The 25,306-nt window shown below is 37.0% G+C and overlaps 1 protein-coding gene across 1 annotated transcript; it reads left to right on the forward strand.

Annotated features, from left to right (window-relative positions):
- The first annotated feature begins 825 nt into the window (after window positions 1-825).
- LOC133990038 (coiled-coil domain-containing protein 178) lies at window positions 826-20,111 on the forward strand. The gene is made up of 21 exons (XM_062428217.1): window positions 826-870; window positions 1,167-1,244; window positions 4,826-4,962; window positions 5,069-5,127; window positions 5,206-5,285; window positions 5,683-5,886; window positions 6,018-6,238; window positions 7,675-7,817; window positions 9,041-9,194; window positions 9,292-9,387; window positions 9,601-9,737; window positions 9,854-10,037; window positions 10,140-10,202; window positions 10,541-10,669; window positions 10,774-10,887; window positions 11,105-11,250; window positions 11,518-11,677; window positions 14,136-14,285; window positions 17,366-17,500; window positions 19,829-19,953; window positions 20,057-20,111. The coding sequence occupies exons 2-21, from the start codon at window positions 1,187-1,189 to the stop codon at window positions 20,109-20,111; spliced, it is 2,550 nt and encodes an 849-aa protein (XP_062284201.1). The 5' UTR covers window positions 826-870; window positions 1,167-1,186.
- The last annotated feature ends 5,195 nt before the right edge of the window (window positions 20,112-25,306 follow it).

Below are 25,306 nucleotides of genomic sequence, written 5' to 3' on the forward strand. Positions count from 1 at the left end.
ACTGTGCTGCTGTGTCAATTAGGATTTCTCCCAAGGGGGATCAATAAAGATACATCTTATCTTATCTTATGTATGTATTGTAAAACACTAAAATAAAGCCTACATAATGCCATCACATGACGAATGCATTGCAAGGGTTTTGAACCCAACAATTAAAAATGAAAATACAACCTAGAGAGTCCTTTTATAGATTTTTCAAGCTGTGTTGACTCTGTTTAGCTGCCAAAAACATTACAGTATTTTTTCACTTCACTATGATGCATGTTTATACAGTCTACACAAGGCAGGAGGGCATGTGCCATCATAAAATTGTCATATTGTTTGAACAAGACATATTCCAGAAATGTCCAAATTATTTTATTTCATTTTAAGAAGTGATTCAGTGGCCTTAAACTGTAAAATATAACAATAACAATGAAGATAAACCTATCGCATCAATGTAGGTGACACAGCACTGAAGTATGCGGTCATTGTAATTGTGGGCTATTAGTTTGCATGCGTTCACAATTACAATGTTTATAATTTCCTAAAGGAATCTTTTAAAAAAAGTCTATTCACAGCAATCTCTATGAGAGAGGAGATATTGCTTATTTATTCTCTTCTGTTTCTTGACAATCTGATTTTACATGACACGAATAGGAAACGCATCTCAGTGCTGCTAAACGATAACGCAACCTTCACTGCTGCTCTTGAATGTAGCTCGGGCTCTCTTCAGCGCAGCCCCTTGTTGCTAAGCAACCGCCGCAGAAGATTGACAGCAACTTGAGTTAATTCACTCGGACTCAAGTTTGATAAAAGACAACTTTTCACTTCTCGACTGCAACGTTGACACACAGAAGACAAATGATGCGGCGTTAAGAAAACTAACAGGTAGGTGAGAGTGGAAAGTAAGTTGATAGCCAGCCCACATTTTCTGCTTTCACTTTCTGCCATGACAACGACCCCCTCCAGCTCATGAATTTGTCATTAGCTAAGTTAATTAAACGTTAACTTAACCTTAGCTAAGTGAGCGACTTCCAGAGATGAGTGAAGATATCAGCCACAACTTGAGCTAATGTTAGCTAACTTTGTACGAAAGATAAACGGCAGATATGTTATCCAAAGTAAATGAAGCTTAAAAAAATAATTAAGAGCTGCCTTTTTTTTTGGCATTTCTGTTTCTTAAGGTTTTTGATGATCTTCAGCCATGCCTGATGTTGAACCCCTCAGATTCCCATCAAGAGAGGGACGACCTAATCAACAAGGTGAGAGGTTAGCTTTGGTATGCTGACATTAAATGTTACTCTAGTTGCAGGTGTTATATCCTATTAAAAATATATGAAATTTGATAGAGAGTGAAGGATGATGACAAGTATTGAATGTGGGTCAGTGACAAATAAGGGTTGGCAAGATGAGCAATTCAAAATATCTTTAAAAATAGTTGTAAAACGGTTGTTATCAGGTTTGTTAAATGTACATTTTGTATTTTTGTTGGTTTTATGTCATTTGAAATTACATTTCCACTATTTTTTTTAACCAAAAGTAAGACAGCTCCTGAAAATGTCAAATGGTGTAACCACAAAAGAATGATGTTTAACCACCTACAGTGTATTTAAGTGTACTTATAAAAATAATTACCTAATTTAAAAACATTAATGAAAATAAATTTTTTCTGAGTATTTCTACATTTAAATTTTAAAGCATTTTGTCAACATTGAGCAGGACATATTCTAAAAACAGCCGTTTTTTCTCAATAAGTTTTGACAAATGATGTAAAATTTGTTACAAAAAATAGTGTTGCATTGCAAAAGTGGATTATATTCATTCCACATTTTAGTTCACGTATATTTTCCTGTATAAAGTCCAATTTTTATGAAAAAACACTGTTTACACCAATTGACACCGGTTTGCATCACGTCGTTGACCCACGTATCAGTCATTTGCATTAGGAGCACGCACCCATAGACTGTAGTCTTCTTCTGTCCAACTATTTAGTGTTTTAGCAACTGCACTACACTCAATGATGAAGATGATGAATACATGTAATGATATTTGATTATGTTGAATTCATTTTAATATATTAATATCACCCATTTGATGAAGATGATTGGTCCTAAGAGTCACATTAGTCTGCTCTGTGGTAATAATATAACCCACCAGTATGATTTTGAGTTTCTTCAGCCCCGCTGCTGCCATATTGCCATAGCACCTTGGATCTTTATATTATTCATCTAAACTGCTCAGCAACAGATGGCCTCCGTTTCGGGTCTCTAGTCAGCTTTTCTTCGACTCTGTTCTTGTGTTGGTCTGAGTCAGCTCGCTCACTAGTCATTCTACTAATTAATAGAGCATCATGGTAAGATAAATGTCACCCCAAGTGGGAAAGATTCAACTAGTTCTGCTTGCTATCTGTTTCTCAGTGAGATAACAGAATACGCAGAGTAGTAGGGGTATAGAAAAGTTCACAGGTGACACCAGTGGTCACTGTAATGGCACCTATGGAGAGACCGGTAAATAATCACAAAATCACTTTTTACACTTACCTTATATTACATTACACTTACATTACACTTATATAACATTATTATATTACATGTATTATATTACACTTACATTACATTACATTACACTTATTACATTATAATAAACTTATTATATTACACTTGCATTACATTACACTTACATTACATTACACTTATATGACATTACATTACACTTATTACATTACATTACACTTATTATATTACACTTACATTACATTACACTTAAATTACATTATATTACACTTACATTACATTAAACTTACATTACATTACACCTACATTACATTACACTTATATTACATTACATTACACTTACATTACACTTATAACTTCTGAATAGGCCTTTTGGTCCGCCATATTACACTTATTACATTACAATACACTTATTATATTACACTTGCATTACATTACACTGAAATTACATTATATCACACTTACATTACATTACACCTACATTACATTACACTTATATTACACTTACATTACATTACACTTATATTAAATTACATTACACTTATTACATTACATTACACTTATTATATTACACTTACATTACATTACACTGAAATGACATTATATTACACTTACATTACATTACACCTACATTACATTACACTTATATTACATTACATTACATTACACTTATAACTTCTGAATAGGCCTTTTGGTCCGCCCAAACTTGGTTTGCAGACATTCAGCTAAGGTGTCAGGTACTCTATAGATTGCTCCTGTTGAGCACATGAGGCAGGAGAGGTTTCTCATCCCTCCCACACAACATGAACTTGGTGACTTTGGGCCTGACCAAGATTGTTTGTTAAAAATGTCTAAAACACATAATGCAGAGGAAGGAGGCCATTGGGCCAAGACATGATTTAATTAATTCACAGATTTATTTATTTACTTAAGATAAAACCCTGACGTAAAAAGCACTAATCATAAAGAATGAATCTATTGTTGATCAACACAAAGAACTAACATAGATGAACATCTTTGTTGAGGCATGCGTTCAACAAACGGTAGAAACAAATCAGGACGTTATTTTAAATCAACATGGACCACCAGCCAGACGCTAGTAAATTTCATAAATGCCCAAAGAATCAATCAAAACGGTTAGTCACTGTGGCCTTAACAATGTTTCATATATTTTACAAAAAATAGACGATCACAGCAAAAAGCCATCCCTCAAAATAAGAAAATGATAAAAAATAATAATAATAAGTTAAATGAAGCAGCTCTTTCCTCTCATCTCTCTTCTGGGCCCTGCAAAGAAAAAGGCATAACCACCATCTTACCTGCTGTTGAGCACTGCAGTCTAATACATATTTAATACCAGAATTCATAATTTAATGATCATCCTAATATTATCAAACTGCTTACACTTTTATAATCAACATGTAATACTATTATACTATGCTGATTTCACTCTTTGAAAAAAACATGTCTAAAAGTCTGAAGTCTTTTTTAAATACTATTGTTGACTGTTTACCACTTTATCACTAATTAAATTAAATAACATTTATGTGATATAAGCTTCCTGTGAGTCATTGTGGGGTAGAGTTTTGTTCTAAACTTATCACATAATTAACAAGACTACATGTTTAAGTTGTATCTATACTTTTTTTGTGTGTGTAAATCTTTTCAAAAGTTCAGACTTTAAGGTTCACGTATAGTAATATAAATTCAAATACAGCACAGGGACCTTTTTACCCAGTTATGCCAACAATTGTTGTTCCCTCTTCTTAACTGTATCTTTAAATGTGTTTCTCTTACTTGTGTATGAGCAGTTTTATGTTTCTTTGTACTATGTATATATATATATATATATATATATAAAGGTAACTCAGTCAGTGTTCATTCCTTTGTGAGCATGGACTCTGCATCACTTGTGTTTTTTACCCTTTTTTCAGCCAGATGGCGTCCTTTCACCACCAAGAATGTGCCCTTGGGTTTTTCTTGAGATGTTCAAATTAGTTGTCTCTGCTCTCACACTGATGCTTCCAATATATTGCAGAGTCTATGCAACCTGACGTGAAAGTAAAGAATCACAGAACATCTTTCACAGCCAAATACTTTTTTTTAATAAAAAATGAAATAAATTAGGCAGAATGAATGTTTGTTTCAACTAAAGTTTGCTGATTCCTGATTTCCATTGCTTGATGTTTCATCACTGAGTTATTTATGAAGTATTTTACTGGCTTTGTTCCATTATGTAAAAGCAGGGTTTGGTTTTCATAGCTTCTCTAAAAGCTATTGTTTCTGATTAACTAAATTTAAAGTTGAATTTTAAGATTTTGTGTCTCAAGATCAAGCAGATCTTCAGGCTGTCTGCACAGGAAGACGTCGCACTTGTGCTTTGCTCAACAGTCCGTCACCAAGTGTCATCCACGCTATTTACCACATCCAAGAGCTGAAGATGAAGGTGGAGAACTGGTGTCAACAGGTAAACTGTCATCAGGTGTGATCAAAGGTGTGCGAGATCTTGAGACAAATATCCTGATTGGGAAAAAAATCCATTAAAAAAATGTTCTGGTTTTGTTTTCCACCAGTCTGGAAAATACCAGCCACTGATAGAACAGGACAAGCACCACTGCAGTGAAACTTTAAGGTGAGGTCTGTTGTCATTTCCTATATATTTATGTTAAATTCAGAATATGACACACGAGTTTCACTGTTTCTTTAACAGATTTCAGTCCAAAGACTCAGATACTGAACAATTGATGTCTACAAAGTTGTTTGTTGAAGGCATCGCAATCAGTACAAGAGGTGAACAACATATTTTTTCAAATACCATGAATACCATTTCTAAAATATTTCCTCCTAAATACTGTCCCTAATGTGCATACTCATAATAGAAATGTCTGGTGTGCACTTGGTTGGAGAAGCTCTAGGTTTAGATGTTGTTTCATTCCTTGCAGCAGTGGTTACGTCAGGCTGGCAATAATTGAGTCCCAGTTACTGGTTCACATCTTTTTTCTACATAGTAACTAATTAGGTACCATCCAGTGCTCCCTGCCACTAATAGAATATTAGAGACGTTGTTTATGTTTACCTGCATTTTGTAGTTTGTCAGATTATGTTAACAGAGCTTTATTTATTGAGTTGAAAGAGATGATACAGAACAATATAGTGTGCCAATGTTGTAAAGTTTTCCACCCTCTAGAAAGTTGTCCATTATCGCCACTATTGAAGAAAATAAATGATGTCCTTGGAGAGGTAGTGTATCTGATTGAGCGGCTGGAGGCTGATCGGCAGTATGCAGAGGAAGGTCTCCACAAAGAGAAGAGAAGAAAAAGATTTTTGGAGAACAAAGTTGACTGTATTTCACTATGGAAGCAACAAGAGCATTCTTTGGTTGTTCAAAAAGGTGAGTGACTGAGAGGTTTCTTGTGATTTCCTTATAGACCCATTTGTGTCTTGTGAAGTGTTGAGGTTCAGTTGTCCAGCACGGCATCAAGAATGTTTTCACTTGTTTCTGAAAATGATTGCTTTTTCTAGAGCATGAGGCTTGCATTAGAGACATCACTGAACTGAAGTGGCAGCTAAAACTAGAGCGAGACAAACTTGACCAGGTCCAGGAGAAACTGTCACATGCGGAGGTTTTGAACCAACACTTGCACAAGGACATAAACTTTGCCAAAAAACAAGTTCCCATCGTGAGAGACAACCTAGAGATCCAAGGAAGCCTCATAAATCAAATCAACACTGAACAAGCAGAGGTAGCCTCTAATTTGATTTATTCTTGTTTTAAAAACTATTCCTGTGTTTATATTTTCAAAGGCTGGATACTGTTTTTAATAGCATGGCTCGAGGGATTGCCGTATTTGTTGGTCTGTCGGTACATTGTCAGTCCAACAGTTTGTTCTACAATTAAATATATTCATTTTAACAATTGACTCAGTTACCATGAAATTTGGTACAGACATTTATGTCCCTAGATGATAACTCAAAATAATCCAAATTCAAATTTCCTGACTTTTCATTTAGCCTTTCCACTTGTCCATTACTTCAGTTTATGATACGATGCTTAAAAAGCTAATGTCCAAATTTACCTTCAGCAGTAATGCAAATGGTTGTCTGTGAAAGTACACTGGTGAGACAGAGGGATCAGTGTTCAACAGGTACGGTTGAAGTCATTTAGCACGGTTGTTAAATGAAACACCAGACTGAGTGTTAGCACAAATGAAATGATTGTTTTCAGCCATGCTAGTGAAAAGACTCTATGGATGACAATGTTTGTCTGCCTGTCTTCTGGACAGTCCACCACTTTGGTGATCTTCTGACTTTTCCTTTAACGCCACCAACGGGTCAAAGTTCTAAAGTTTATTTTCTGTGAAATACTTCAACATCTACTACATCTACTACAGGGACTGGCACAAGAGTTGGTACAGACATTCATGGTTCCCACACAATGTATTCTATTGACTTTGGTGATTCCCAGACAAAAGGGCCACACTGAGATTCATATTTGTGGTTTTGAGTGAAGTGCAAACAGCTGTTGGATGGACGGCCATGAAATTTGCTACACACATTTATGTTCCCCTCAGGATGAGCTAAAATCACTTCATCCATTAACTTTTCCTCTACCACCATCATCAGGTCAAACTTTCAATTTGTCCAAATTTACTTTGGTTTATGACCAAATACTTCCTGACCGGTTACATGGTGTTTTGTGCTAATTAGCAAAAGTTAGCATATTAAAATGCTAAACTAAAATGGTGAAAATTAGCATGTCAACATAGCAATGTTAGCATTTAGGTCAAGCTGTTCCTAAATACAGCCTCACTAGTATGGCTGTGAACTCTCAGCTCTAGTTTAATTACTTTTCACCAAGTCATTGGCTGTGAGTGTTTTCAAGATGTTAACCCTGGGCTCTGATGTTCAAGTGTGTGTCTTTAATTTCAGGTTTACTTAAAGCCTGGGGTTAATATCTAGCTTTGGGATTTCTGGATTCTCTTAAAATTTGCCCATAGCTAAGAAAAAATGTATGTTGCCTTTCTTCTGCTATAGGTATTGAAATCTGAATATTTAATTTTCTCAGGGTATGATTTGATAACAGGATAATGTACTGACTTAAATATAAATTACATGAAAGTTATGAATAGAATAATATGTGAGGTGAATTGTAAGCACATCATTTCTTGTCCTTTTTTAGGCTGATAAAGTATACTCAGATACACAAAGTGATCTGAAAATGGTTGAGAAGGAGTACAAAAAGATGGAGCTGGACGCCAACAATGAAAAGAAATCACAGGAGCATGTACTGTTGGCTATGAAGAATCAGCTGGCCAACAAATTGTAAGTATTTATTATAAATGCAATGAAAAAAATAAAGTACATCTCAGAGAGAGAGATATTTCATAAATTGTTAGAAAAGTGATGATGAAACAAGTTAAACTAGTTGTCGTGTCAGAAACTGTATACTGAGAGATCATCAATATACATTTACTGTTAAGGTAGGGGGACATAATCTGAATGTCTGCTGTTCTGTTCTTATATATTTCATGATTTGTTGATTAGTGGTTTTGTAAATTTCTTGATTTTTATTTTTTTTTAATTTTTTTTTTACGTCTTTTGCACAGTACACAAGTTACAAAGTCAGTTACAGGAACTTAAAGTTTTGTATAAAACAAACAAAAAAAAAAATATGAAGTCAATTTTATTTATCCTTTTTGTATGTGTTTTAAATAACCAAAAAGTTATCAGATACTACAGAATGTGTTATTTACATTTACAGCATTTTCATATTAAGAATTACACCATGACTATGAAAAACTGTGTTTCTGACTGGCTGGCAGGTGTCTTTTAACATCATATCACCCTCAACCTGAGATCTGGTTAACCGTAGTTTCTCATCAGTGCACAATGTATATTTAACTGTGTTTAATTATAGCAACAGTATTTCCACTTAAGGCTGTGTTACCAGACAAGTCTTTTGAGACAGACTGATCATAACTTTTACTTAAGTTAACTGCAAACATTATTTAAGATTTAACTACAGGTGATAAAAGAATATAATAGACTTGACGGATTAAAAACTTGTTTCCTGTAAAAGTGAAAGTGAAGAAAACAGAATCACCAAAGAGGAAGTAATACTTCCTTTAAACCCTTCATCCTCATAGATCTGTGTCCCCTATTACACTCATTTCCCGCATGTATAGGCTTGTATTTAAAACAACTTATAGATGGAATGTACACAGGTCAATTACAAATAATGTTAAATGATGTTAAATAATTGTATTTAACATGCTAAGTAACATTTTTAAATTTAAGTATAAATAAGCAATTTGCTTTTTTAGGGATATATTTTCCTCTTCAGGTGCACATGTATCAGGATGTTGTTGATTATTTGCTCTCAATATGTTGCATGCCACATGACTATGTTGTGTTGTGACTCTCTCTTCCATGTGACACCTTTTTATTGTGAGTTACCCTGTGATTTCATTACCTGTGTTATGTATTTTAAAGAACTGCTTTTAATTCACCAACATGATCATTGGCAAAATTGTTTCTCTTTCTAGAGAAGATTTAAACCAGTTGAGGATCCTTGAGAAAGATCTATATGCTGAAATTGAGGATGCAGAACAGACGGTTGCTCTTACAGAAGAAAAGTGTGCTGCCACAACTCAACTTTTCCCTGAAATAATGGAGCTCGAGAAAACTGAAAAAGACAGAGTAACCAATGTCCATATTTTGATGCAATTTCAAAAAAGGCAACTCTCAACTATACACGGAAGTAGTATATTTAATGTTTTTCCTGCTTTTATTACAGATTTCACAATTAAAATATCAAATTGAGGAGGAGATGCTAAAGAATAAAAAGTTGAAAGAGAAACTAATGGCATTGCAAGAAGACATTGAGAAAACTGTAAGTAGCATCAGATTAAAGTCAGTTACAGGACATGTTTTTTATAATGTCAGTGTCGCATTTGTATGTCTTGGTAGTTTGATGGATAGAGTGACTTCCAAATTTAAGATCTGACTCACTGAAACTGTTGCTAATAATGTTTGAATTTTATTTTAGACACAACAAATACTGTAGATCCGTTCTGTGCCATACTGCACATTTTGTTATCCACAGAAACTTAAAGGAGAAGCAGAGGTTTCCTGTGAAGAAGAGCAGCTCCATTCAAAACGTAATGCTTTTGCAGCTCTACGTAAAGAAAACATGGACTATGAACAGAATGTGGAAGACTACAAGATAAAGATTTCTGAGAGGTACAATACAGTCTCAAAGCCAAAAGACTGAAGGAGCATGCAACATCTACTATTTGATGCAATTTGTATAAAGATGCATACTGTTTACCATTACTTTACTGTGGGATTTTTGTCAGTGAGAAAGCAGTGAAGCAGATGCGTGAGGAGAGGAAGCAGATGCTCCAGAAAATCATTGACAATGACGAGCACTGGGAAAGGGCCAAGGAGGAAGTGACCCAAGTTGTAACCCAGCACAGTGTCACCCAGACTAAGCTGGAAGAGCAGGAGCAGCTGACCTTCATGGAAGAACAGAGGGCCAGGGTCAGTGAAAACATATGTACATATTCTACGTACAGTATACAGCATGAGACACATCATGCAAGAAAAAACCCTATATATTACTGCTCTTTCTATGCTCTACAGAAAGAGATCGAAAACCTGAGGAAAAATCTGACGGGTCAGATGACTGCCCTGGAACTACTTAAGGTATATTCATGAGGTGCTTTACATTTGGAGAATCAATGTAAAAGAAGAATTAAATTGAAATCTTTAAAATACATCACTGTATTTTTGCCCAATTTTTCAGTAGCTGTGTAACACTTTGGTTGTATAATCTTATAGCGAGGTTATGACCAGGTAAAGCTTCACAAAGTGCAGTTTCAATAAAATTTAACATGACTGTTTCCTAAAGGTAGCATTAAATGCATGGCTGTATTCAATTGCATTTTTTTTCTTTTTTACATTCCCACTCCTGTTACATTCCCCACTATCGGTTTAAGACTTTAGGGTGATGACATTCTGTCTTGTATTTTCTTTTGCGTCAGAGTCAGTGTACGAACATCAATGATGAACTCCTTCGACTGCAGAGGCGCTCAGAGCTAGCCAACAAAAAACTTAAAGATGAATTTGAAAGTGTGTCCTCAACAACAGAAGCTCTGGAGATACAAATTGAGGTACTGATGTAACTCAGGTAAAAGAGTAAGTAAAAAAAATCAACAAAATCATGTATTCAGAGTTTAAGTCAACTGCATTTGTGATTATTTCTTGATTTGTATAGAAAGCCAAGATATTGACAGAACATTTGGAAAAGACTGAGTCTGAACACAACAACACATTAGCCAACCTCGAGAGAGAGAAAAAACTCAAATGTGACCACCTGAAAGTGGCAAAGGTAAGAAAGGAAAAGTTCACGGTTGCATAAAACAAGCTATTTTTAAATCAAAGAACAGTTTCTAAGTCAGGTTTAATCTGGAAAGCTCATTGAGCAGAAAGCTAGTCGCAGCTATTTATCATGTCGTGACAAATAATCTCTTGGTTTTAGCATTTTGAACAAAATAAGGTGTGCTGAGTTTGTCCAATGAATATTCAATGTTACTCTTTGTTTACAGGATTTACACACTGCCACTATAAAGAGATATGACATCACCCTGAGCAGGACCAGTGACCTTACAAAGAAGTGTGAAGAATACCAAAATGCTTCAGAGAAAATGGAACAAATAGTTGAAAGCATGCCAGCAGTCATAGCAGAACTCAAGTAAGATTAGTATGAGGAAATACTCAATATAACAGCTGAGAGTAAAGAAAGAATACTTTAATTTTAAATGTAAAGTAAATCAATGTAAAAATGTTTAAAAACAACAACAAAAAAACATGTTTATGATTTTAAAAACTCAAGAAATGTCTCCCTTAAAAAAAAGGTTTAGTTTACTATTTCACTATTGCAGTATCCATAAAATCTATTATATTTCAAATAGATTTTAGAAGCATATGATCATTTTATGTGTTTGATTTGTTCTTCCAGAAGTGCTTTAGACGTGGCTGAATTCAAAGACAAATCAGCTGCTCTCATAATGAGCACCTTGCAGTCTGATATTAATAACTGCCTACAACGAACACAGCGATCCATGCAGACACACACTGCTCATGTTACAGCAAGAAAAAAGGAAATGGAAGACACCAAGGTAACAAAACATTAAATTGAGTTGAATGTTGTTCAGCATAACTCCTGTAAATACATGACGTTTTGTGTCAAATACTGTGAAATCAGACAGAAGGTGTAAAAAAAAAAAAAAAAAAACACCTCATTGTTTATTTGTTTGTGGATTAGTGTCAGCACATTGCTTGTCACAATACTTCCCTTAAGATGCAGAGAAAAGAGCTGTGTGCAATTAAAATTACAAGCCATGGTCAATCTTGTTCAAGTGCTTTTCCCACAAATGACAACTCACTGTTGTTATAGTCTTTTTGTCTGGACGAATTTGATGATGCATGTCGTGGTGAGATGCTGTGCCTATTTTGTTACCTGTGGGCCAAAATTTTCAATAGCAATTTCATTGTAAGCATACAGTTCACAATATCAAGCACGCATATCATTTTAATATTTATTCCAAAAATAGGCTGTTGTAAAAACATGAGTATGCTGTGCACCGAATGGCATGTATTTGAACACTCCTTTGTAAGAGAAACCCCTATTTGTTGTAAGGTTTTCATCTGCAGGATTATCAGCCCCAGCCAGAGCCTCTTTGCTGATGGGGGTTTCACATGGCTTATCTAATGTGAAATCGCCATGTGGTATATAGTTTCATTAAACGGTGATCAAGAATGCATTAGTTCAAAACAAGAAAAGGCAATGGAGCTTAAGCCGCCATGCATCCAAGTGCAGCAACTTTAAAGAAGTTGTTGGCATGAGACAATTTAAGAATTAGAAGTCTTCCACATAGACACAACTCCCATTAGCCAGATAAAAGTTAGCCATGCAAAAAAGGGTTTAGTCTTTTCACTTGACGAAATAAGATGATATAACAACAATACTCCAGCAAATAAAAAGATCAGAGAGAGTCTGAAGTTGTAAGGAAATTGGACACTTTAATCATCGAGACCAGTAAAAAGCACACATAATGTCTGCATTAGCATAACATAATAAGCAGAGTGTGCACTCAGAAATCACAGTGCATGAAGCAGAATGGTTAGATACCCTCAAATATGAGATTTCTCATAAAGATGCTGACCCCATACTTTACTCCTATTAGTCTGTGTAGGTTGCAGCTCTTTTTTTTGCCATAGAAACTGATACAGGTGAGTATTATTCCTGTAATAGACTCATGGAGGTTTCTATGTGGCTATTTAAAAATGTTCAGCAGATGGTTATATGTAAAGATACAAATATAGGGTATATCAAGGTGAAATAGGTTTACCTGTTCACTAGTATTCTCTCTGTGCATGCATACATATCTAAAAGTATTCTGTCTTTCAAACATGCACCTAATTTTTGATTTGATCAGGGCTTGTCGTTTGGCGAGGACAAAGTAAACAATGCAAACTGCAGACGCTATCAGTTTCTTATGGGCAATGAAGTGTAATTTGTTCCATTTACACTTCACAACAGCATCAGATGGGCTTTGTCAGTGCTGCATTGAGTAATTAAACCTGAAATCAATAGCAGGCATTTGTCATGTTTACAGCCCCTCTTTCTGCTGGGTTAAACTCATCACTTTAGTGCTGTTCTGTTTTACTGCAGAGACACACTTCATTATGTCTGCAGGTAGAGTTGAGATATTCACCAGCCACATATCCAGTACTTGGGAACAATGTTCAAATGACAAGGAGAGTGGGGGCTGAGGGAGGGGGGTGGCACGCAGAGAGACATATACTCTGTGATTTATTTGCTTGATTTCCCAGAAAAGTGTCCAGCTTTGTGTGCCGGCTATTTATTTTGCCTTAATTAAAAGCACAAATACAAAATGCATGAATTCTATATAGTGTTGTACACACACATAGCAGGTCAGAATGTACAGCTCAGACATCTAATACAGTGTATATGTACAGTATACTGACTATTCAGTTCCTTTCATCATATAAAATCTTGTCCTGTGTATCTATGTAGTTTACATAGCAGAGTCATGAAAACATTGATCCATGTGATCGTATTTTATATATTTTACATCTGTACAGTACATCATGCTTTATCAGCAATTATTCTTCTTGCAGTAAGTTGACTCATTTTGTTCCCTTTGAGTAGCTTTAAGGTTATTAGAAATATTTTTTATTCCTCTCTGTCTAATAGTGTCATGTAAATTGTGTATATGCATGCTGTTGCAGCTATATGTATTACATTAACACTAATTTAAGTATTCAAACCCAAGACTCTGAGTTTAAGGCTGCACCATTTAATCAAATGGAAATATTATTATACATATAGTCAAAATTTCCCAAAATTCAGTCAGATATCTGGAACTTTAGAGTCTCACATAAATTAAGTTATGGGTTTGAACAAAGTTTTGCTGACCCAACAGCAGACAGCTGTTTCTTAAGGGGTTAAATTAACAGGGAACTTGTTTGTTGGGTTACCAGAGTACAACTGTACGCACATTATTAATTGCAAATGAATACAGCAAGCCTTTTGTTTTCATGTGTGTATAGGGAGCACTTATAATCGCACTGAAGGAGAACAAACAGCTGGCCAGCGAGTACGAAGGTCTTAAGAAGATCCTTATGGAGGCCAAACAGGAAGCGGTGTCTGCACTGACCAAGAAAAACCATGCACATAAATCTTGTCATTATTACACACAGGTAGTTTGTATAACATTTTTTGATATTTCATTTACTTCACTGTTTTTCTATTGAAACTGCTTTGTGAAGCTTTAACTGTCCATTACATAGCTATACTTTATTTTTTAAATGATGTTTAATGGTTCAGGATTTCTGTTGTTATCTTATGCTCTGTTTCCTCATGTTCTTCTTAACACTGGATAACTCTTCTCTACATTGGCATTCGTTTTAAGAAGGTTGTAGGTTGGCCACCAGTGAGGGGGTTACTGCAGATATCTAATAATGATGAGATAACTTGAGTGGAGGAGGATGATGGATGTGACATAATGTAATGATAGCTATGTAGTTTTTGCCACCGAGGGGAGTGAAGCGAGAGGTTGATGGTACATGTAAATACTATGACTTCCACATTTTGTTGATTATAGTTTCTGTAAGGTGGTCAGGGGTGAAATGTTTTATTATCGTTCTGTTGCAGATTTGCCTCTGCCTGCTACAGCAGTTAGTTTAGAGATCAGCAACAAACACAGGTTAGGATCTATGTGCGTTCAGTGCTAAAATAGCACCAGAAGTCTTGACTAGTTGAGGGAGACAACCGAGCAGCATTTTACTGTTTAATCTTTGTAGTTTTTGACACTATTTAACTGGAATGGAATTACACATGACAACCATAACACCAGGAAGAGGGCACACTTCTCCTGCAATGAAAAATACATATTATTTGTTCCAAAAATGACTAATACCTTTACTTGAGCATTTCCTCATCTAACTGCATGAATGTTATCAAGTGAAAAATGCATGCAAAAATAAAATCCTGTGGACAGGATTTTCCACGCTCATGATCAAAGCCTGATTTTCTTTTACTCCGGATTCAGCCTTCACCATTTTTGTTTGTTTCAACTCTACACTCCTACAACAGCAGCCTCTCGGCTAGTGTTTTATGCCTAAATTCAGTTTTTATAACAGGCTTATAATCAACAATGTTTCTGAAATGTAAATGCAGGGCTATCACATTTAATCTGATTTACACAGGAACGCTCAAGTACTCTTCTCTCCTGTTTGCAATTTTCACTTATTATCCTTATAATGCTTGCACTTCAGGTCGAGTTTAGTACATGTATTACACTATGTGATTGCCCTTAATTGATTTGTTTGTAACTGGAGGCAACAATTTAACTGCATTTAACATAGTCAGGATCGTTTGAGAGATCAGAACATCAGTGCATGTGTGTGAAATCCCTCACACCAGTCATTTATGTGTTTGGTGAGCCCATAATCTGGTTGATAGTCAGCAGAGACACAATGAAAACCATCTCTTAAGTATCCTTGAAATATAATCTTGACAGCAGGCAGCACCAATGTAGTGTATAGTTCAAGTGACAATTTGAAAACAACCTTCACTGTGCTTTCAAGATACAACACGAAATGCCTTAAATATATTCTGGCATTAAGTACAGACATGCAAAAAATATGTTTGTTCCATATTCAGTTGTAAGATTACTTCTGTTATAAATAACTTCTCTGGCACTTTGTTTGTTGTCACACAGAGAACATCTAAAACAAGAAGGTCAAAACACCTATGATGAATGTTTGGGAGTGGGAATTAAAATCTGTCATTTGAACTTTTTCAATTCTTTTCAGCACAATCCATATTTGATATTCACATAGAAAAATGCAGGTTATAGTTCTACCAGTAAAGCTGAAATTAAAAACTTTCCACAAGTTATAACGTCCCAGTACAGTACAACTAAGAAGGTGGAGCATCTGGACTCTAATCTTATTGCTTTATCTTGTTAATAAAGTAATGAAGTGAAGTGTTATCAACCACATTCCTTGACTTTTAAAGTATTATTTAGTAGTGTTAGTGTTTATTATCATTATCATTATCATCCAGGACAGGTGCAACAAAACTATCAACAACATTTATGACCAGCAGAGTTTGGAGAGCATCTTCAAGCACAAATGTGCTAGTTTTAGTGTTATGACATATTCCATTATAACAGATGGGATATATAACCAATATAAATTACCAATTGCAGCTTTAATATACTTGTGTTTCAGATAGTGATAATTTTACTTAACTAATCAGTTCCATCCAACCAAACAGCTTCAAGGTGTTTTTATTGCAGTACACAAATACTTGATATTTTTGGTGTGGATGGTTCTCATTTGTTATTTGTCCAGTCAACACACAGTTTAGGTCGTTTGTCTAATATTAAAGTTAGTAATATTTGACAAGAGGATGAAGGAACATAAAAAATTAATACTAACATATAACTTCATCAAAATTCAGCAAGTAAAAATACATTAAAATGCACAAACTTTTCTATAGTAAATGAAATAAATGCTTGATTAATAAGTACGTGATAGCCCTTGCTACTATGTGCCTCTTCTAAAAATCCTCTTGATTTTACTGTACATGTAAGCATTGCTTTGTTTATGTGGAAGCTTTCAGCTCTTAGGTTTTAACAGGGTACACCATAAAAGCGCATTCTTGTTATTGTCTTTCCTTCAGGAGCTGATGACTGAGCTAATTCGCTTTAGTTTTCAATGCACTGGGGAACACATTGCCAAGCAATGATAAGCTTTGTAGGAAGAGTAGAGAGATGGAGGGGGGAAGAAAAGCAATGGCATCTATCAGAATTTAAACCTCTTTGCTTGAAACTGTGTTCAAATAATAAAGCAAGCAGCATGTCTTTCCAAGAGACTAGGAATAATTTCTGGTTTCAGTGGGGGGTTCATGACTCTGTGTGTATGTGTAAAATATGTCTTGAGGGGATTGGTATAAAGTTAAACTGGGTGAAGTAGAAATATTTTACTCATCAGCTTTGCAGTCACAGAGTTTGCCTCGGCTAGAACAAAACTGCTGAAGCATTTAGAGAAAATTAACCCCCCATCCTGGCAGCCAGATGTGACTGGATTCTGATGAGTGCACACGAGTGGGCAGAGAAACCAAGAGACTGTGAAATTCCTGTCAGGCCCGTGTACTGCAGAATGGGCTATTGACTGCTTTCTCTATTCCCCTCCATCATTCTTCTTGAACACTGCCATTAATTTCCTCTCCTGCCTTACCAATTCCTTTTCTCTGCCTTCTCTCCCCCTAGCTCTCTTTGTTGCAGAAGAGGATGCACAAAGCTTTGGTGAAATACTTCAAACAACGCAGCCTCTACAGCCAGGCTGAACTGGACCGGTGCCAGTCTCTTTCTCAAGAGACCGACCAGAAAATAAAAACATCCCAGGTATTTGTACATATACATGTAAAACCGGCTAGAAAACTGCTCAAACTGGCACCATTCATTTAAATGGTAAATCCCTTTATTCAACTTTCATCCCAGTCTAGGTATTCTACCGGATGGTAGCGTATTCTTTTGCATACTACAGTAACTCCCTGTTATGCTTGGCATTGTTTGAGCCTCATCCGGCTAGTGCCTTGTGTCTTCTTTGCCAAGCAAGGGCAGCCAGGCAATACCACAGTAAAACATCCAGCAAGGCTTTGTGCTTCACTACTATGGTGGAGTTAAAGACGCCACTCTTACATTACACTCTATACATTCACTCATCAGATCACAGACTGATGTGATGGATGATGTGTCTGCTAGAGCGCCTATGCAGTGACCCCATGTCTGAGGCTAGCTCTGCCTCTCTAGATAACTTTATATACTGAACACATTGTGTTTGGTCACATTGCATTAACATTGTAGCTTGTTCTGTGTTTAGCAGCGGCGTTCTGACTTTAAGGGCTAATTCAGAGCGAGTTTACTACCCTAAATGGAAGAGATGTGTGTTACAGGTTGTTCTTTGGAGTAGAATAACCTTCTGTGTGTGTTGCAGAAGAGCAGGAGCATATTCTGCAAGGTTGAGAAGTAAGGATCTTCAATTAGAGGATAATCGGTGTCTAATCTGTGCTGTGATGTGAGATGAGGTCAAAGCGGACAGAGGGACAGTGATGAATCTTTATGAAATGTCCTGTCCAGCATTACCGCAGAGCCAGGTGGCATGTAACCATACTATAGAACCACTTTCATCCTTTGTACTTCTTCTGCCTTAACAGTAGGGCATCTCAAACCACTACTCAAACATATTTGTTGGCTGCAGTCTTTTGTTTTTCTGTAAAATCCTTATTTTTGTTAATTTTGTTGTTCACCAACATTTAAATTCAACTGACTTTATCTGATATGCCGGAGGCAGAATACTCTAAGATTTGATTAGAGGTTTTCCAGGGGACTACCCAGTGAAAATGCTATTAAGTGGTTTCCTTCTCAGTTCCTCCTTCTCTGACTGCTGACATGTTTTTTGATGGGTCTGGTCCAGACATTACAGGGAGCAGCCATGTCTCAGCAGCCCAGCCTCAAAAGGCCCCAGCAGATCACAGCTCAAGGCAGGGAGGAGTGGAGCACAGGGGGAGGAGCTATCAGAGAGCTGCAGAGTGTGAAGGACAAAAGAGCTGGTGTATTCAAGCGCACCACACCGTCACCCGTCACAGCTCAGCACAGGGTCCATCAGAGCAGGCAGCACTCACTTTAAACAGGCTCCTCATGAGCAGTCCAGCTCAGGGTCGATCCTCCAAAAAGTAGACATGTAGAAAAACCTTTATGAAAAAACAAAACAAAACATTATGAGTTTATGAGCAGGCATAAACACATAATCTGCATGATTATCAAACTATTAAAACCTTGATTATGATCTTAAGATTCACAAAGAAATGCACTTAACACAAAGACTCCAAGATACATGATACATAGGTTATCAATATAATTTGCTAGTTTGTAAGAAAGAAATGAAGAAATCAATAGAACTGATACCAGTAGTAACTGGAGTTAAACCAGGCTGAATCTTGATGAGGCCTATACTAATCCATCATGTCCACTTAACCCCACAAGCAGAACATAAGAGAGGTCAGGTTAGCGCTTTCACGGCTAAGGCGTGCTCGAATCTGAAGCCAAATGGCATTTTGCTCAAAAGTAGCTTGAAGGAAAGAAGACTGGGGAACCCTGGGGTGGGTGGGTGGGAGTGGGTGCGGTGGGAGTGTGGGGGGAGGGTGTGGGGGGGCTGTCATCCTGTTACACTCCTGCCAGAACTGGCAGTTCAGCTTTGTGTTCTGTGAGTTTACACTAGGGATGGCATAATTGACAATGGCTAACAGCGGAGAGCAGTGCAGAGCCTTGTTGAATGGCCAGTAATGATTGGAGCAGACGCCCACTGCCCCAGTCCCAGGGGACAGTAATCCAAGATCCTGTTTCTGATATAATTGTTAGTCAGAGAATTTCTGCATGGCTAGGCCGGTTCAGATTCCCAAGCTGGTTGACAGTGCCAGGCAGTTTAATAGAAAAACTGGATGCTGAGGTTTTTAAAACAGAAGAGCACTGAACCTGGACTTGGTTCACCAGGAGCCTCTTGTTCTCCTTCCTCGCAAAAATAAGAACAAGATAGTAACGTTACTTTCACAACTGTCTGCAAGCTGTGTGCGAGACGCTAATAAAGTGAGGATTGCATTTATGCAAAAACTGCCTCACTGTTTTCTTAATTAACCTGTTTACATTTACCCTGTTTGTCTCTTATTTCAACAGGAGGGGTTGTCAGAAGAAATTCAGCTCATCTCTACATTCCTGCAATCCTTGACAGATGACTCTACTACCACTGATGATGCCGGGGTGAACAAACAAGCCAGTCCAGATGCTGCTGGATCGAATGAGTAGATGTCTTCAGTTCAAATAGCAGTATAATTGGACATTCACCTGTACCAGACAACTTACTTACCCTAGCACGCTTCACTATTCCCCTCTCTTTACTTGCAGCAAATCCATAACAATGAAACAGGTGACTTTCATGCTGCTGTCAGGACTGATCTAATTTTAGCTGGGTGAATGATTGCAATTGGCTTTGCCTCATCAGATAATTAATCTATGTCACCATTAATTGGAAAAGAGAATAATTACAGGCAGTGTTGACAGAAATTCTACGCTTCTCCAGATTCCAAGATCTAATTACAACTAGTGAAACCCTGTGACCTTAACTAGCACTTAGTACACCTTGGCCACCTTGACCATGCCCATGTGAGAACCACTGTCTCTCAAAACACCCTGTTTTGGTTATTATGCCCCGCACTCCTTCACTCTCCTCACTCTCTGAAAGCTGTCTCCCTCAATCACTTTTCAATATTCAATCTTAATTTTGTGGAAGTTTAGCATTTTCAATGAGCTGGAGATGAATGATTAATGAATAAATTTAAATGCTTCATTTTGTCCATGGATCATTAGTTAAGTCCTTTGTGGGAAGGACCTGAGAAAGGAGTGAAAATTATTGAGACATTAGCCTGAAGCAATCCAGGGGTAAATAGTGTGCACAAAAGGATGTTGTGTGCGCACTATCCACTGGCTTTCTAAAGAACCCTGGGGAAACACTGTTTTCAATTTGGAATCTTAACTGAATCACATTTAGCACTCGTGGAAAATTGATTTTTGTTTTGTAATGTTTCAACGGTGTCATATTAATGGTACACAACACTAATATCAACTCCATATAGACTTTAAAAGTTAAGTAAAAATGTTTATGTGGCTAAACAATAGTCTGGATATTATCAGACTCACTACATATTTAAATTGACAACAAAATAGGATTAATTATAGGAATATAATTCAAATAATGTTAATATTCTTTGCATTTTCAGTGATTTCAAGGTTGATGCTTTCAAACTGCCCCTTATAAATATGTGTTGCCCTCTCCTGTCTGTGTCTGGTTGATAGAGATGCTGTTGTTTTGCTGATACGCCTGCTGCTTCTCCTACTTTCGGGGACAGAAGGGGGCAGTGTGGACACAACTACCTTAGAAAGACATAATGGACTGCAACACGGTCCAGTCTACTATCTTAACATGGCCATCTCATCTCAAATTAAAGATTATTATTATTCAATCAATTTTAAATTATTTTTGGAAAATTAAGTATTCAGACTTTTAGATTGTCTCTTTTCTTAGCAGAGGAGTGAATCTTCAGTTTTTATAGTTCTAGCTTTGTACTTGTACAGTATATAAAATATAATTCACAAACATACAGAACAGCCAGTATAATGGCACTAACAGGAAGCCTCATATTGACTACTCGCAAAGCTATGATGCCACTAGATCTCCAAAAGCACCTTGAAGAGAAAAATGTTCAGTCCATCTCATATTCCGTTACTGACTATTTGGCAATATCTCAAATGAAAGTGCCTCCCCAACACATTTATCTACTCTCCTTGCATCTAATCAATCCCCTAAATAAATGGAAGTGAGCCACAACTAGATGTCATCACATTTATCTGCAGGCGTGCCTCAAAGTGCACACACCTAAATGCTGCTAGTCTAAAGAGGGTGGACTGTGGAAATACTGATGGGGGTACTTGACAGTTGAGATGTATTTTCCTCCATGTTAGATGCTTGTTTCAGTATGATGAGGATGGAATATACAGCACAAGCCTCACTGTGGTGTTGTATTCTGTGATACATCAAAGCTGCTTTAAAAGACTTTTTGTAGTTTTGTTAAAGGCATATTTTGCAAGAGACATGTTGGGAAAATCTGATTTACAGGCAGCATGATTCTCAATTTCAGCCTGGCGCCACCATGCAGACGATGGGTCCGTTTCATGTGGATTCACATCAGTGATCACTTCTCATCACTGACGTGAAGCCAAGTGAGTCAGAGCATCGTTCTGTCTTCTGGAGCTAACCAAAATTCTGTTTGAGATTTTTTTTTTTTTTAACTAGGAAAATGGAGGTGTCCACTCCAACGGTTCTGTCTTTGTTCATGAGCAAGTGAAGAGTTGAGCCATGGAGCTGATGGAGTCAAAGAAAGAATGTGAGTTGAGAGAGGTGCTACTGTGTCTAAAATATCAATGAGGGAGATTCTGCCAAGTTTCGAGCACACAAGAGGGAATGGGTCTTCTGTTAACAGAGTGGACGAGGCAGAGCTGCACTGCTTAATATAGTAGCTGTTAATGTCTTTTATCTAATAGAGAAGATTTAATTTAATTGACTAAGTCATTTTAAACATTGTCTATAGTAAATTCCATGCAGCATTTAGACTGTAAAGTAGGTTATTAGGCTGTGTATTCCTTTAAAGTTTAAGTAACTAAAGCACCTGTCATTCAGTCATATTGTACAGCCTAACAATACACTGAAACTGTGTGTTTGCCCAGGTGAGTCTTTAATGTGGAACTCCGCAGAAAACATGCCAAACAAATTCATCAGAATAACAATACGTGTTCCTTGTGTTTCCACACTCGTTTGATTTCAAAGATATTTATCTTAACAGGATAATAATTTGTGAAAGTCTCTGACATTTGTGGCTAGCTAGCATGATAATAAATCCGTGGCTTGGAACATTTTTTAGTTAATTAGAGTCAATCAATCCAAACTTTGCTCACTTACCGGTGTGAAACCGGAGTATAATGAGCAGAAATCAGCATGGTGATTGGAAAACACAAATTACAGCTGTTAAAGAGAAACTCATCCACTTTTCTTGTGTTGAAGCCAATGCCTGCTGTGAGGATTTAAAATTAGCATGGCATTCCTTTAATGGATGTTGGGGGAATGTGCTCCTCTATAATTAAAAAAAACCCTGTTAATATCCTTGTAGGCTAAAATAAGAGAGGTTAGTATGATTGCATGACATCTCTTTAAAAGGACATATTAGTCCAAATATTTCTGTATTTATGTTTAATACTGAGACAAAGGTTTATTATTATTAAAACCCTGCAATATATAGACCTAAATAATCTGACTGCATGTACCAGATCATATGCATACATACAGTATATGCTATTTATGAGATATATTAGGAATGTTCTTTCCTTGTTTATCAGAAATATGAGCAAATGAAGTAACACTACATAATGGTGTGTGACCATACCAGTGAAGTGGTCAGCACTGCTGCTTCAGTAAGATCATGTGGCATATTAATGCACTTCTTTGATATACAGTATATGGGACAGCCTCTGATGTTAAAGGCTGTGTATATACCTCCATGGTCAGGTCTGTATTCATATTATTCTTGACATATTCCATGCACCTTACATTCATGGTGTAATGACGTGAGTAATGACCTGGTGATGTTAACAGCACCATACAATAGGACCTTTATCTGATCTAGGCTCACAGACGCTATGATGATATGACCTGGCTGCTAGAGGCCACAATGTGACCTCACTGCTGGATGTAATTTCCTCTCAAGAGCTCTTGGAAAGGGAGAGCTTATGTTGTTGAGCTCATGTCGTTGGGGCTGGTAACAGCAGCTTGCCATTGTATTAATTATTGTCAGGGAATCCAAGGGGTGTAGATAATACAGAATGCACTGGTTGGTCCCATTTGTTTCACTTGTCAGTGGAGTGAATAATTGGGAGTGCTGACCATATTAGACACAGAGAATTTCTAAAAGATACGACTCAAACAGTCGCAACACAAAAGTATGGCTTGGAAATTAAAAGCTTAATGTCTGAGAATTTCAAATCAGTATGGAATAATTTGCTGGCTTCCCATTGCCAAAGAAATTTAGTGAAGTTTAACTCCGACAAAAGCAATTCTGCTTCACAGTGAACATACTATTTTCGAATATTATGCACAAATAGAGAAACTGTGTTTATTGTATTTCACATTTTATTTGTCCAAGAAAGACTATAGATGTATAACATTGTGTGTTTCTTTTGTTAAACACAGAGCTTAAAGGCATTCTGCATTTGCTTTTTCGATAGGTGTGAAATATTTTGCACCCCAACTTTACTCTTTAAAGGCTTGAGAACATTGATACAGTTTTTAGTAGAGGGGGTTGCTAATACAATGGGGCTCATCTTGCAATTCTCTCAAGGAATAACTATCAGTCCTGCTACAGCAGCTTCAGCGTCCCTAGGTGACCGCGCCACTGAGCCCGTGCTCGCTCCATCGCACCCCACTCCATGCCTGCTGCCACCCTGAAGGTAGATGCATCACGCTGGGGAGACTGCGCAACAGCAGCCCCCCTCTCCCTTTAGCCCCCAAACCTCCTCAATGGCAGAGTGGCCTCCTGCGGCCCCTACACACTCCGGGTCCCCACTACAACCCCGGTCCCAACAGTCCAGACTTTCCCTCAGGTGAGTCTCCATACCACCTCAGTGTCTCCTCCCACCTGAACTGCACAACTGGTATCCTTTTGTCATTTGAGAATGCCACACACACACACACACATACCGTAAACACACACACACGCTCCTGTGCTCACTCTGGAGGGGACACCGCCTGTTCCTTTCTGCTCACCTCCCGGCTGCCGGCTGACTCTCTGAGCCGTGTCTGCGGTGGCTACGCCATGTGTGGGGATCTAGGGGTTTAAAACAGCAGGCCTCCCATACTCCCTGAATGGCAAATATAAGTGCTTCCAATTTATTACACAGTGGACGTTTTGTGAATCATATCACTAACTTTGATCTGAGATGACAAGTATACGCTAATCAGTCCCACTATCAAAATACATATAAAAATAATTTAATGAGGTAAACATTTGTTTAAAGTTCAGTAAACTTAAGCTGACCCTTTCACCTTCTCACCTATATACATTTAAACTATGCTCCAAGTTAACTCATTTGTTCCCTTCATTATGAAACTACTCTCAGGAGATTATGTACAAAACAATTGCCACACAGTTAAAGTAAGAGACTCTGAGGCAGCAACTCACAATCAAAATCTTCTGATCCCCTAAAATACTGTGATAACTGTTTCTAGTCTTCAAATACCCACATCACACTCATCACATTATAATATCATTTCACACAGATAATTGTCAACTCTCCTAAAATCAGATAAAATACACGGTGACAGATGCTGAATCAAAGGAAAGCTGCTACTGTTAACTGGGATTGAAGGGGGGTCTTTAATTCAAATGTACCTGCCGAAAGCCTTATAATTTAGTATTTACTGTAACCTGCAATTTGCATTAATTTTGTCATTTTAAAGGCTGCTAATAGCATTTTTAATATTCTTTATCAGGAAAAAAAAGCCTTTAAACTACAACACTTTCACTAACACATAAATTACAGCTTACACTT

The sequence above is a fragment of the Scomber scombrus genome, chromosome 11 (assembly GCF_963691925.1).
Source record: "Scomber scombrus chromosome 11, fScoSco1.1, whole genome shotgun sequence".
In the NCBI taxonomy this organism is placed as follows: Eukaryota; Metazoa; Chordata; class Actinopteri; order Scombriformes; family Scombridae; genus Scomber; species Scomber scombrus.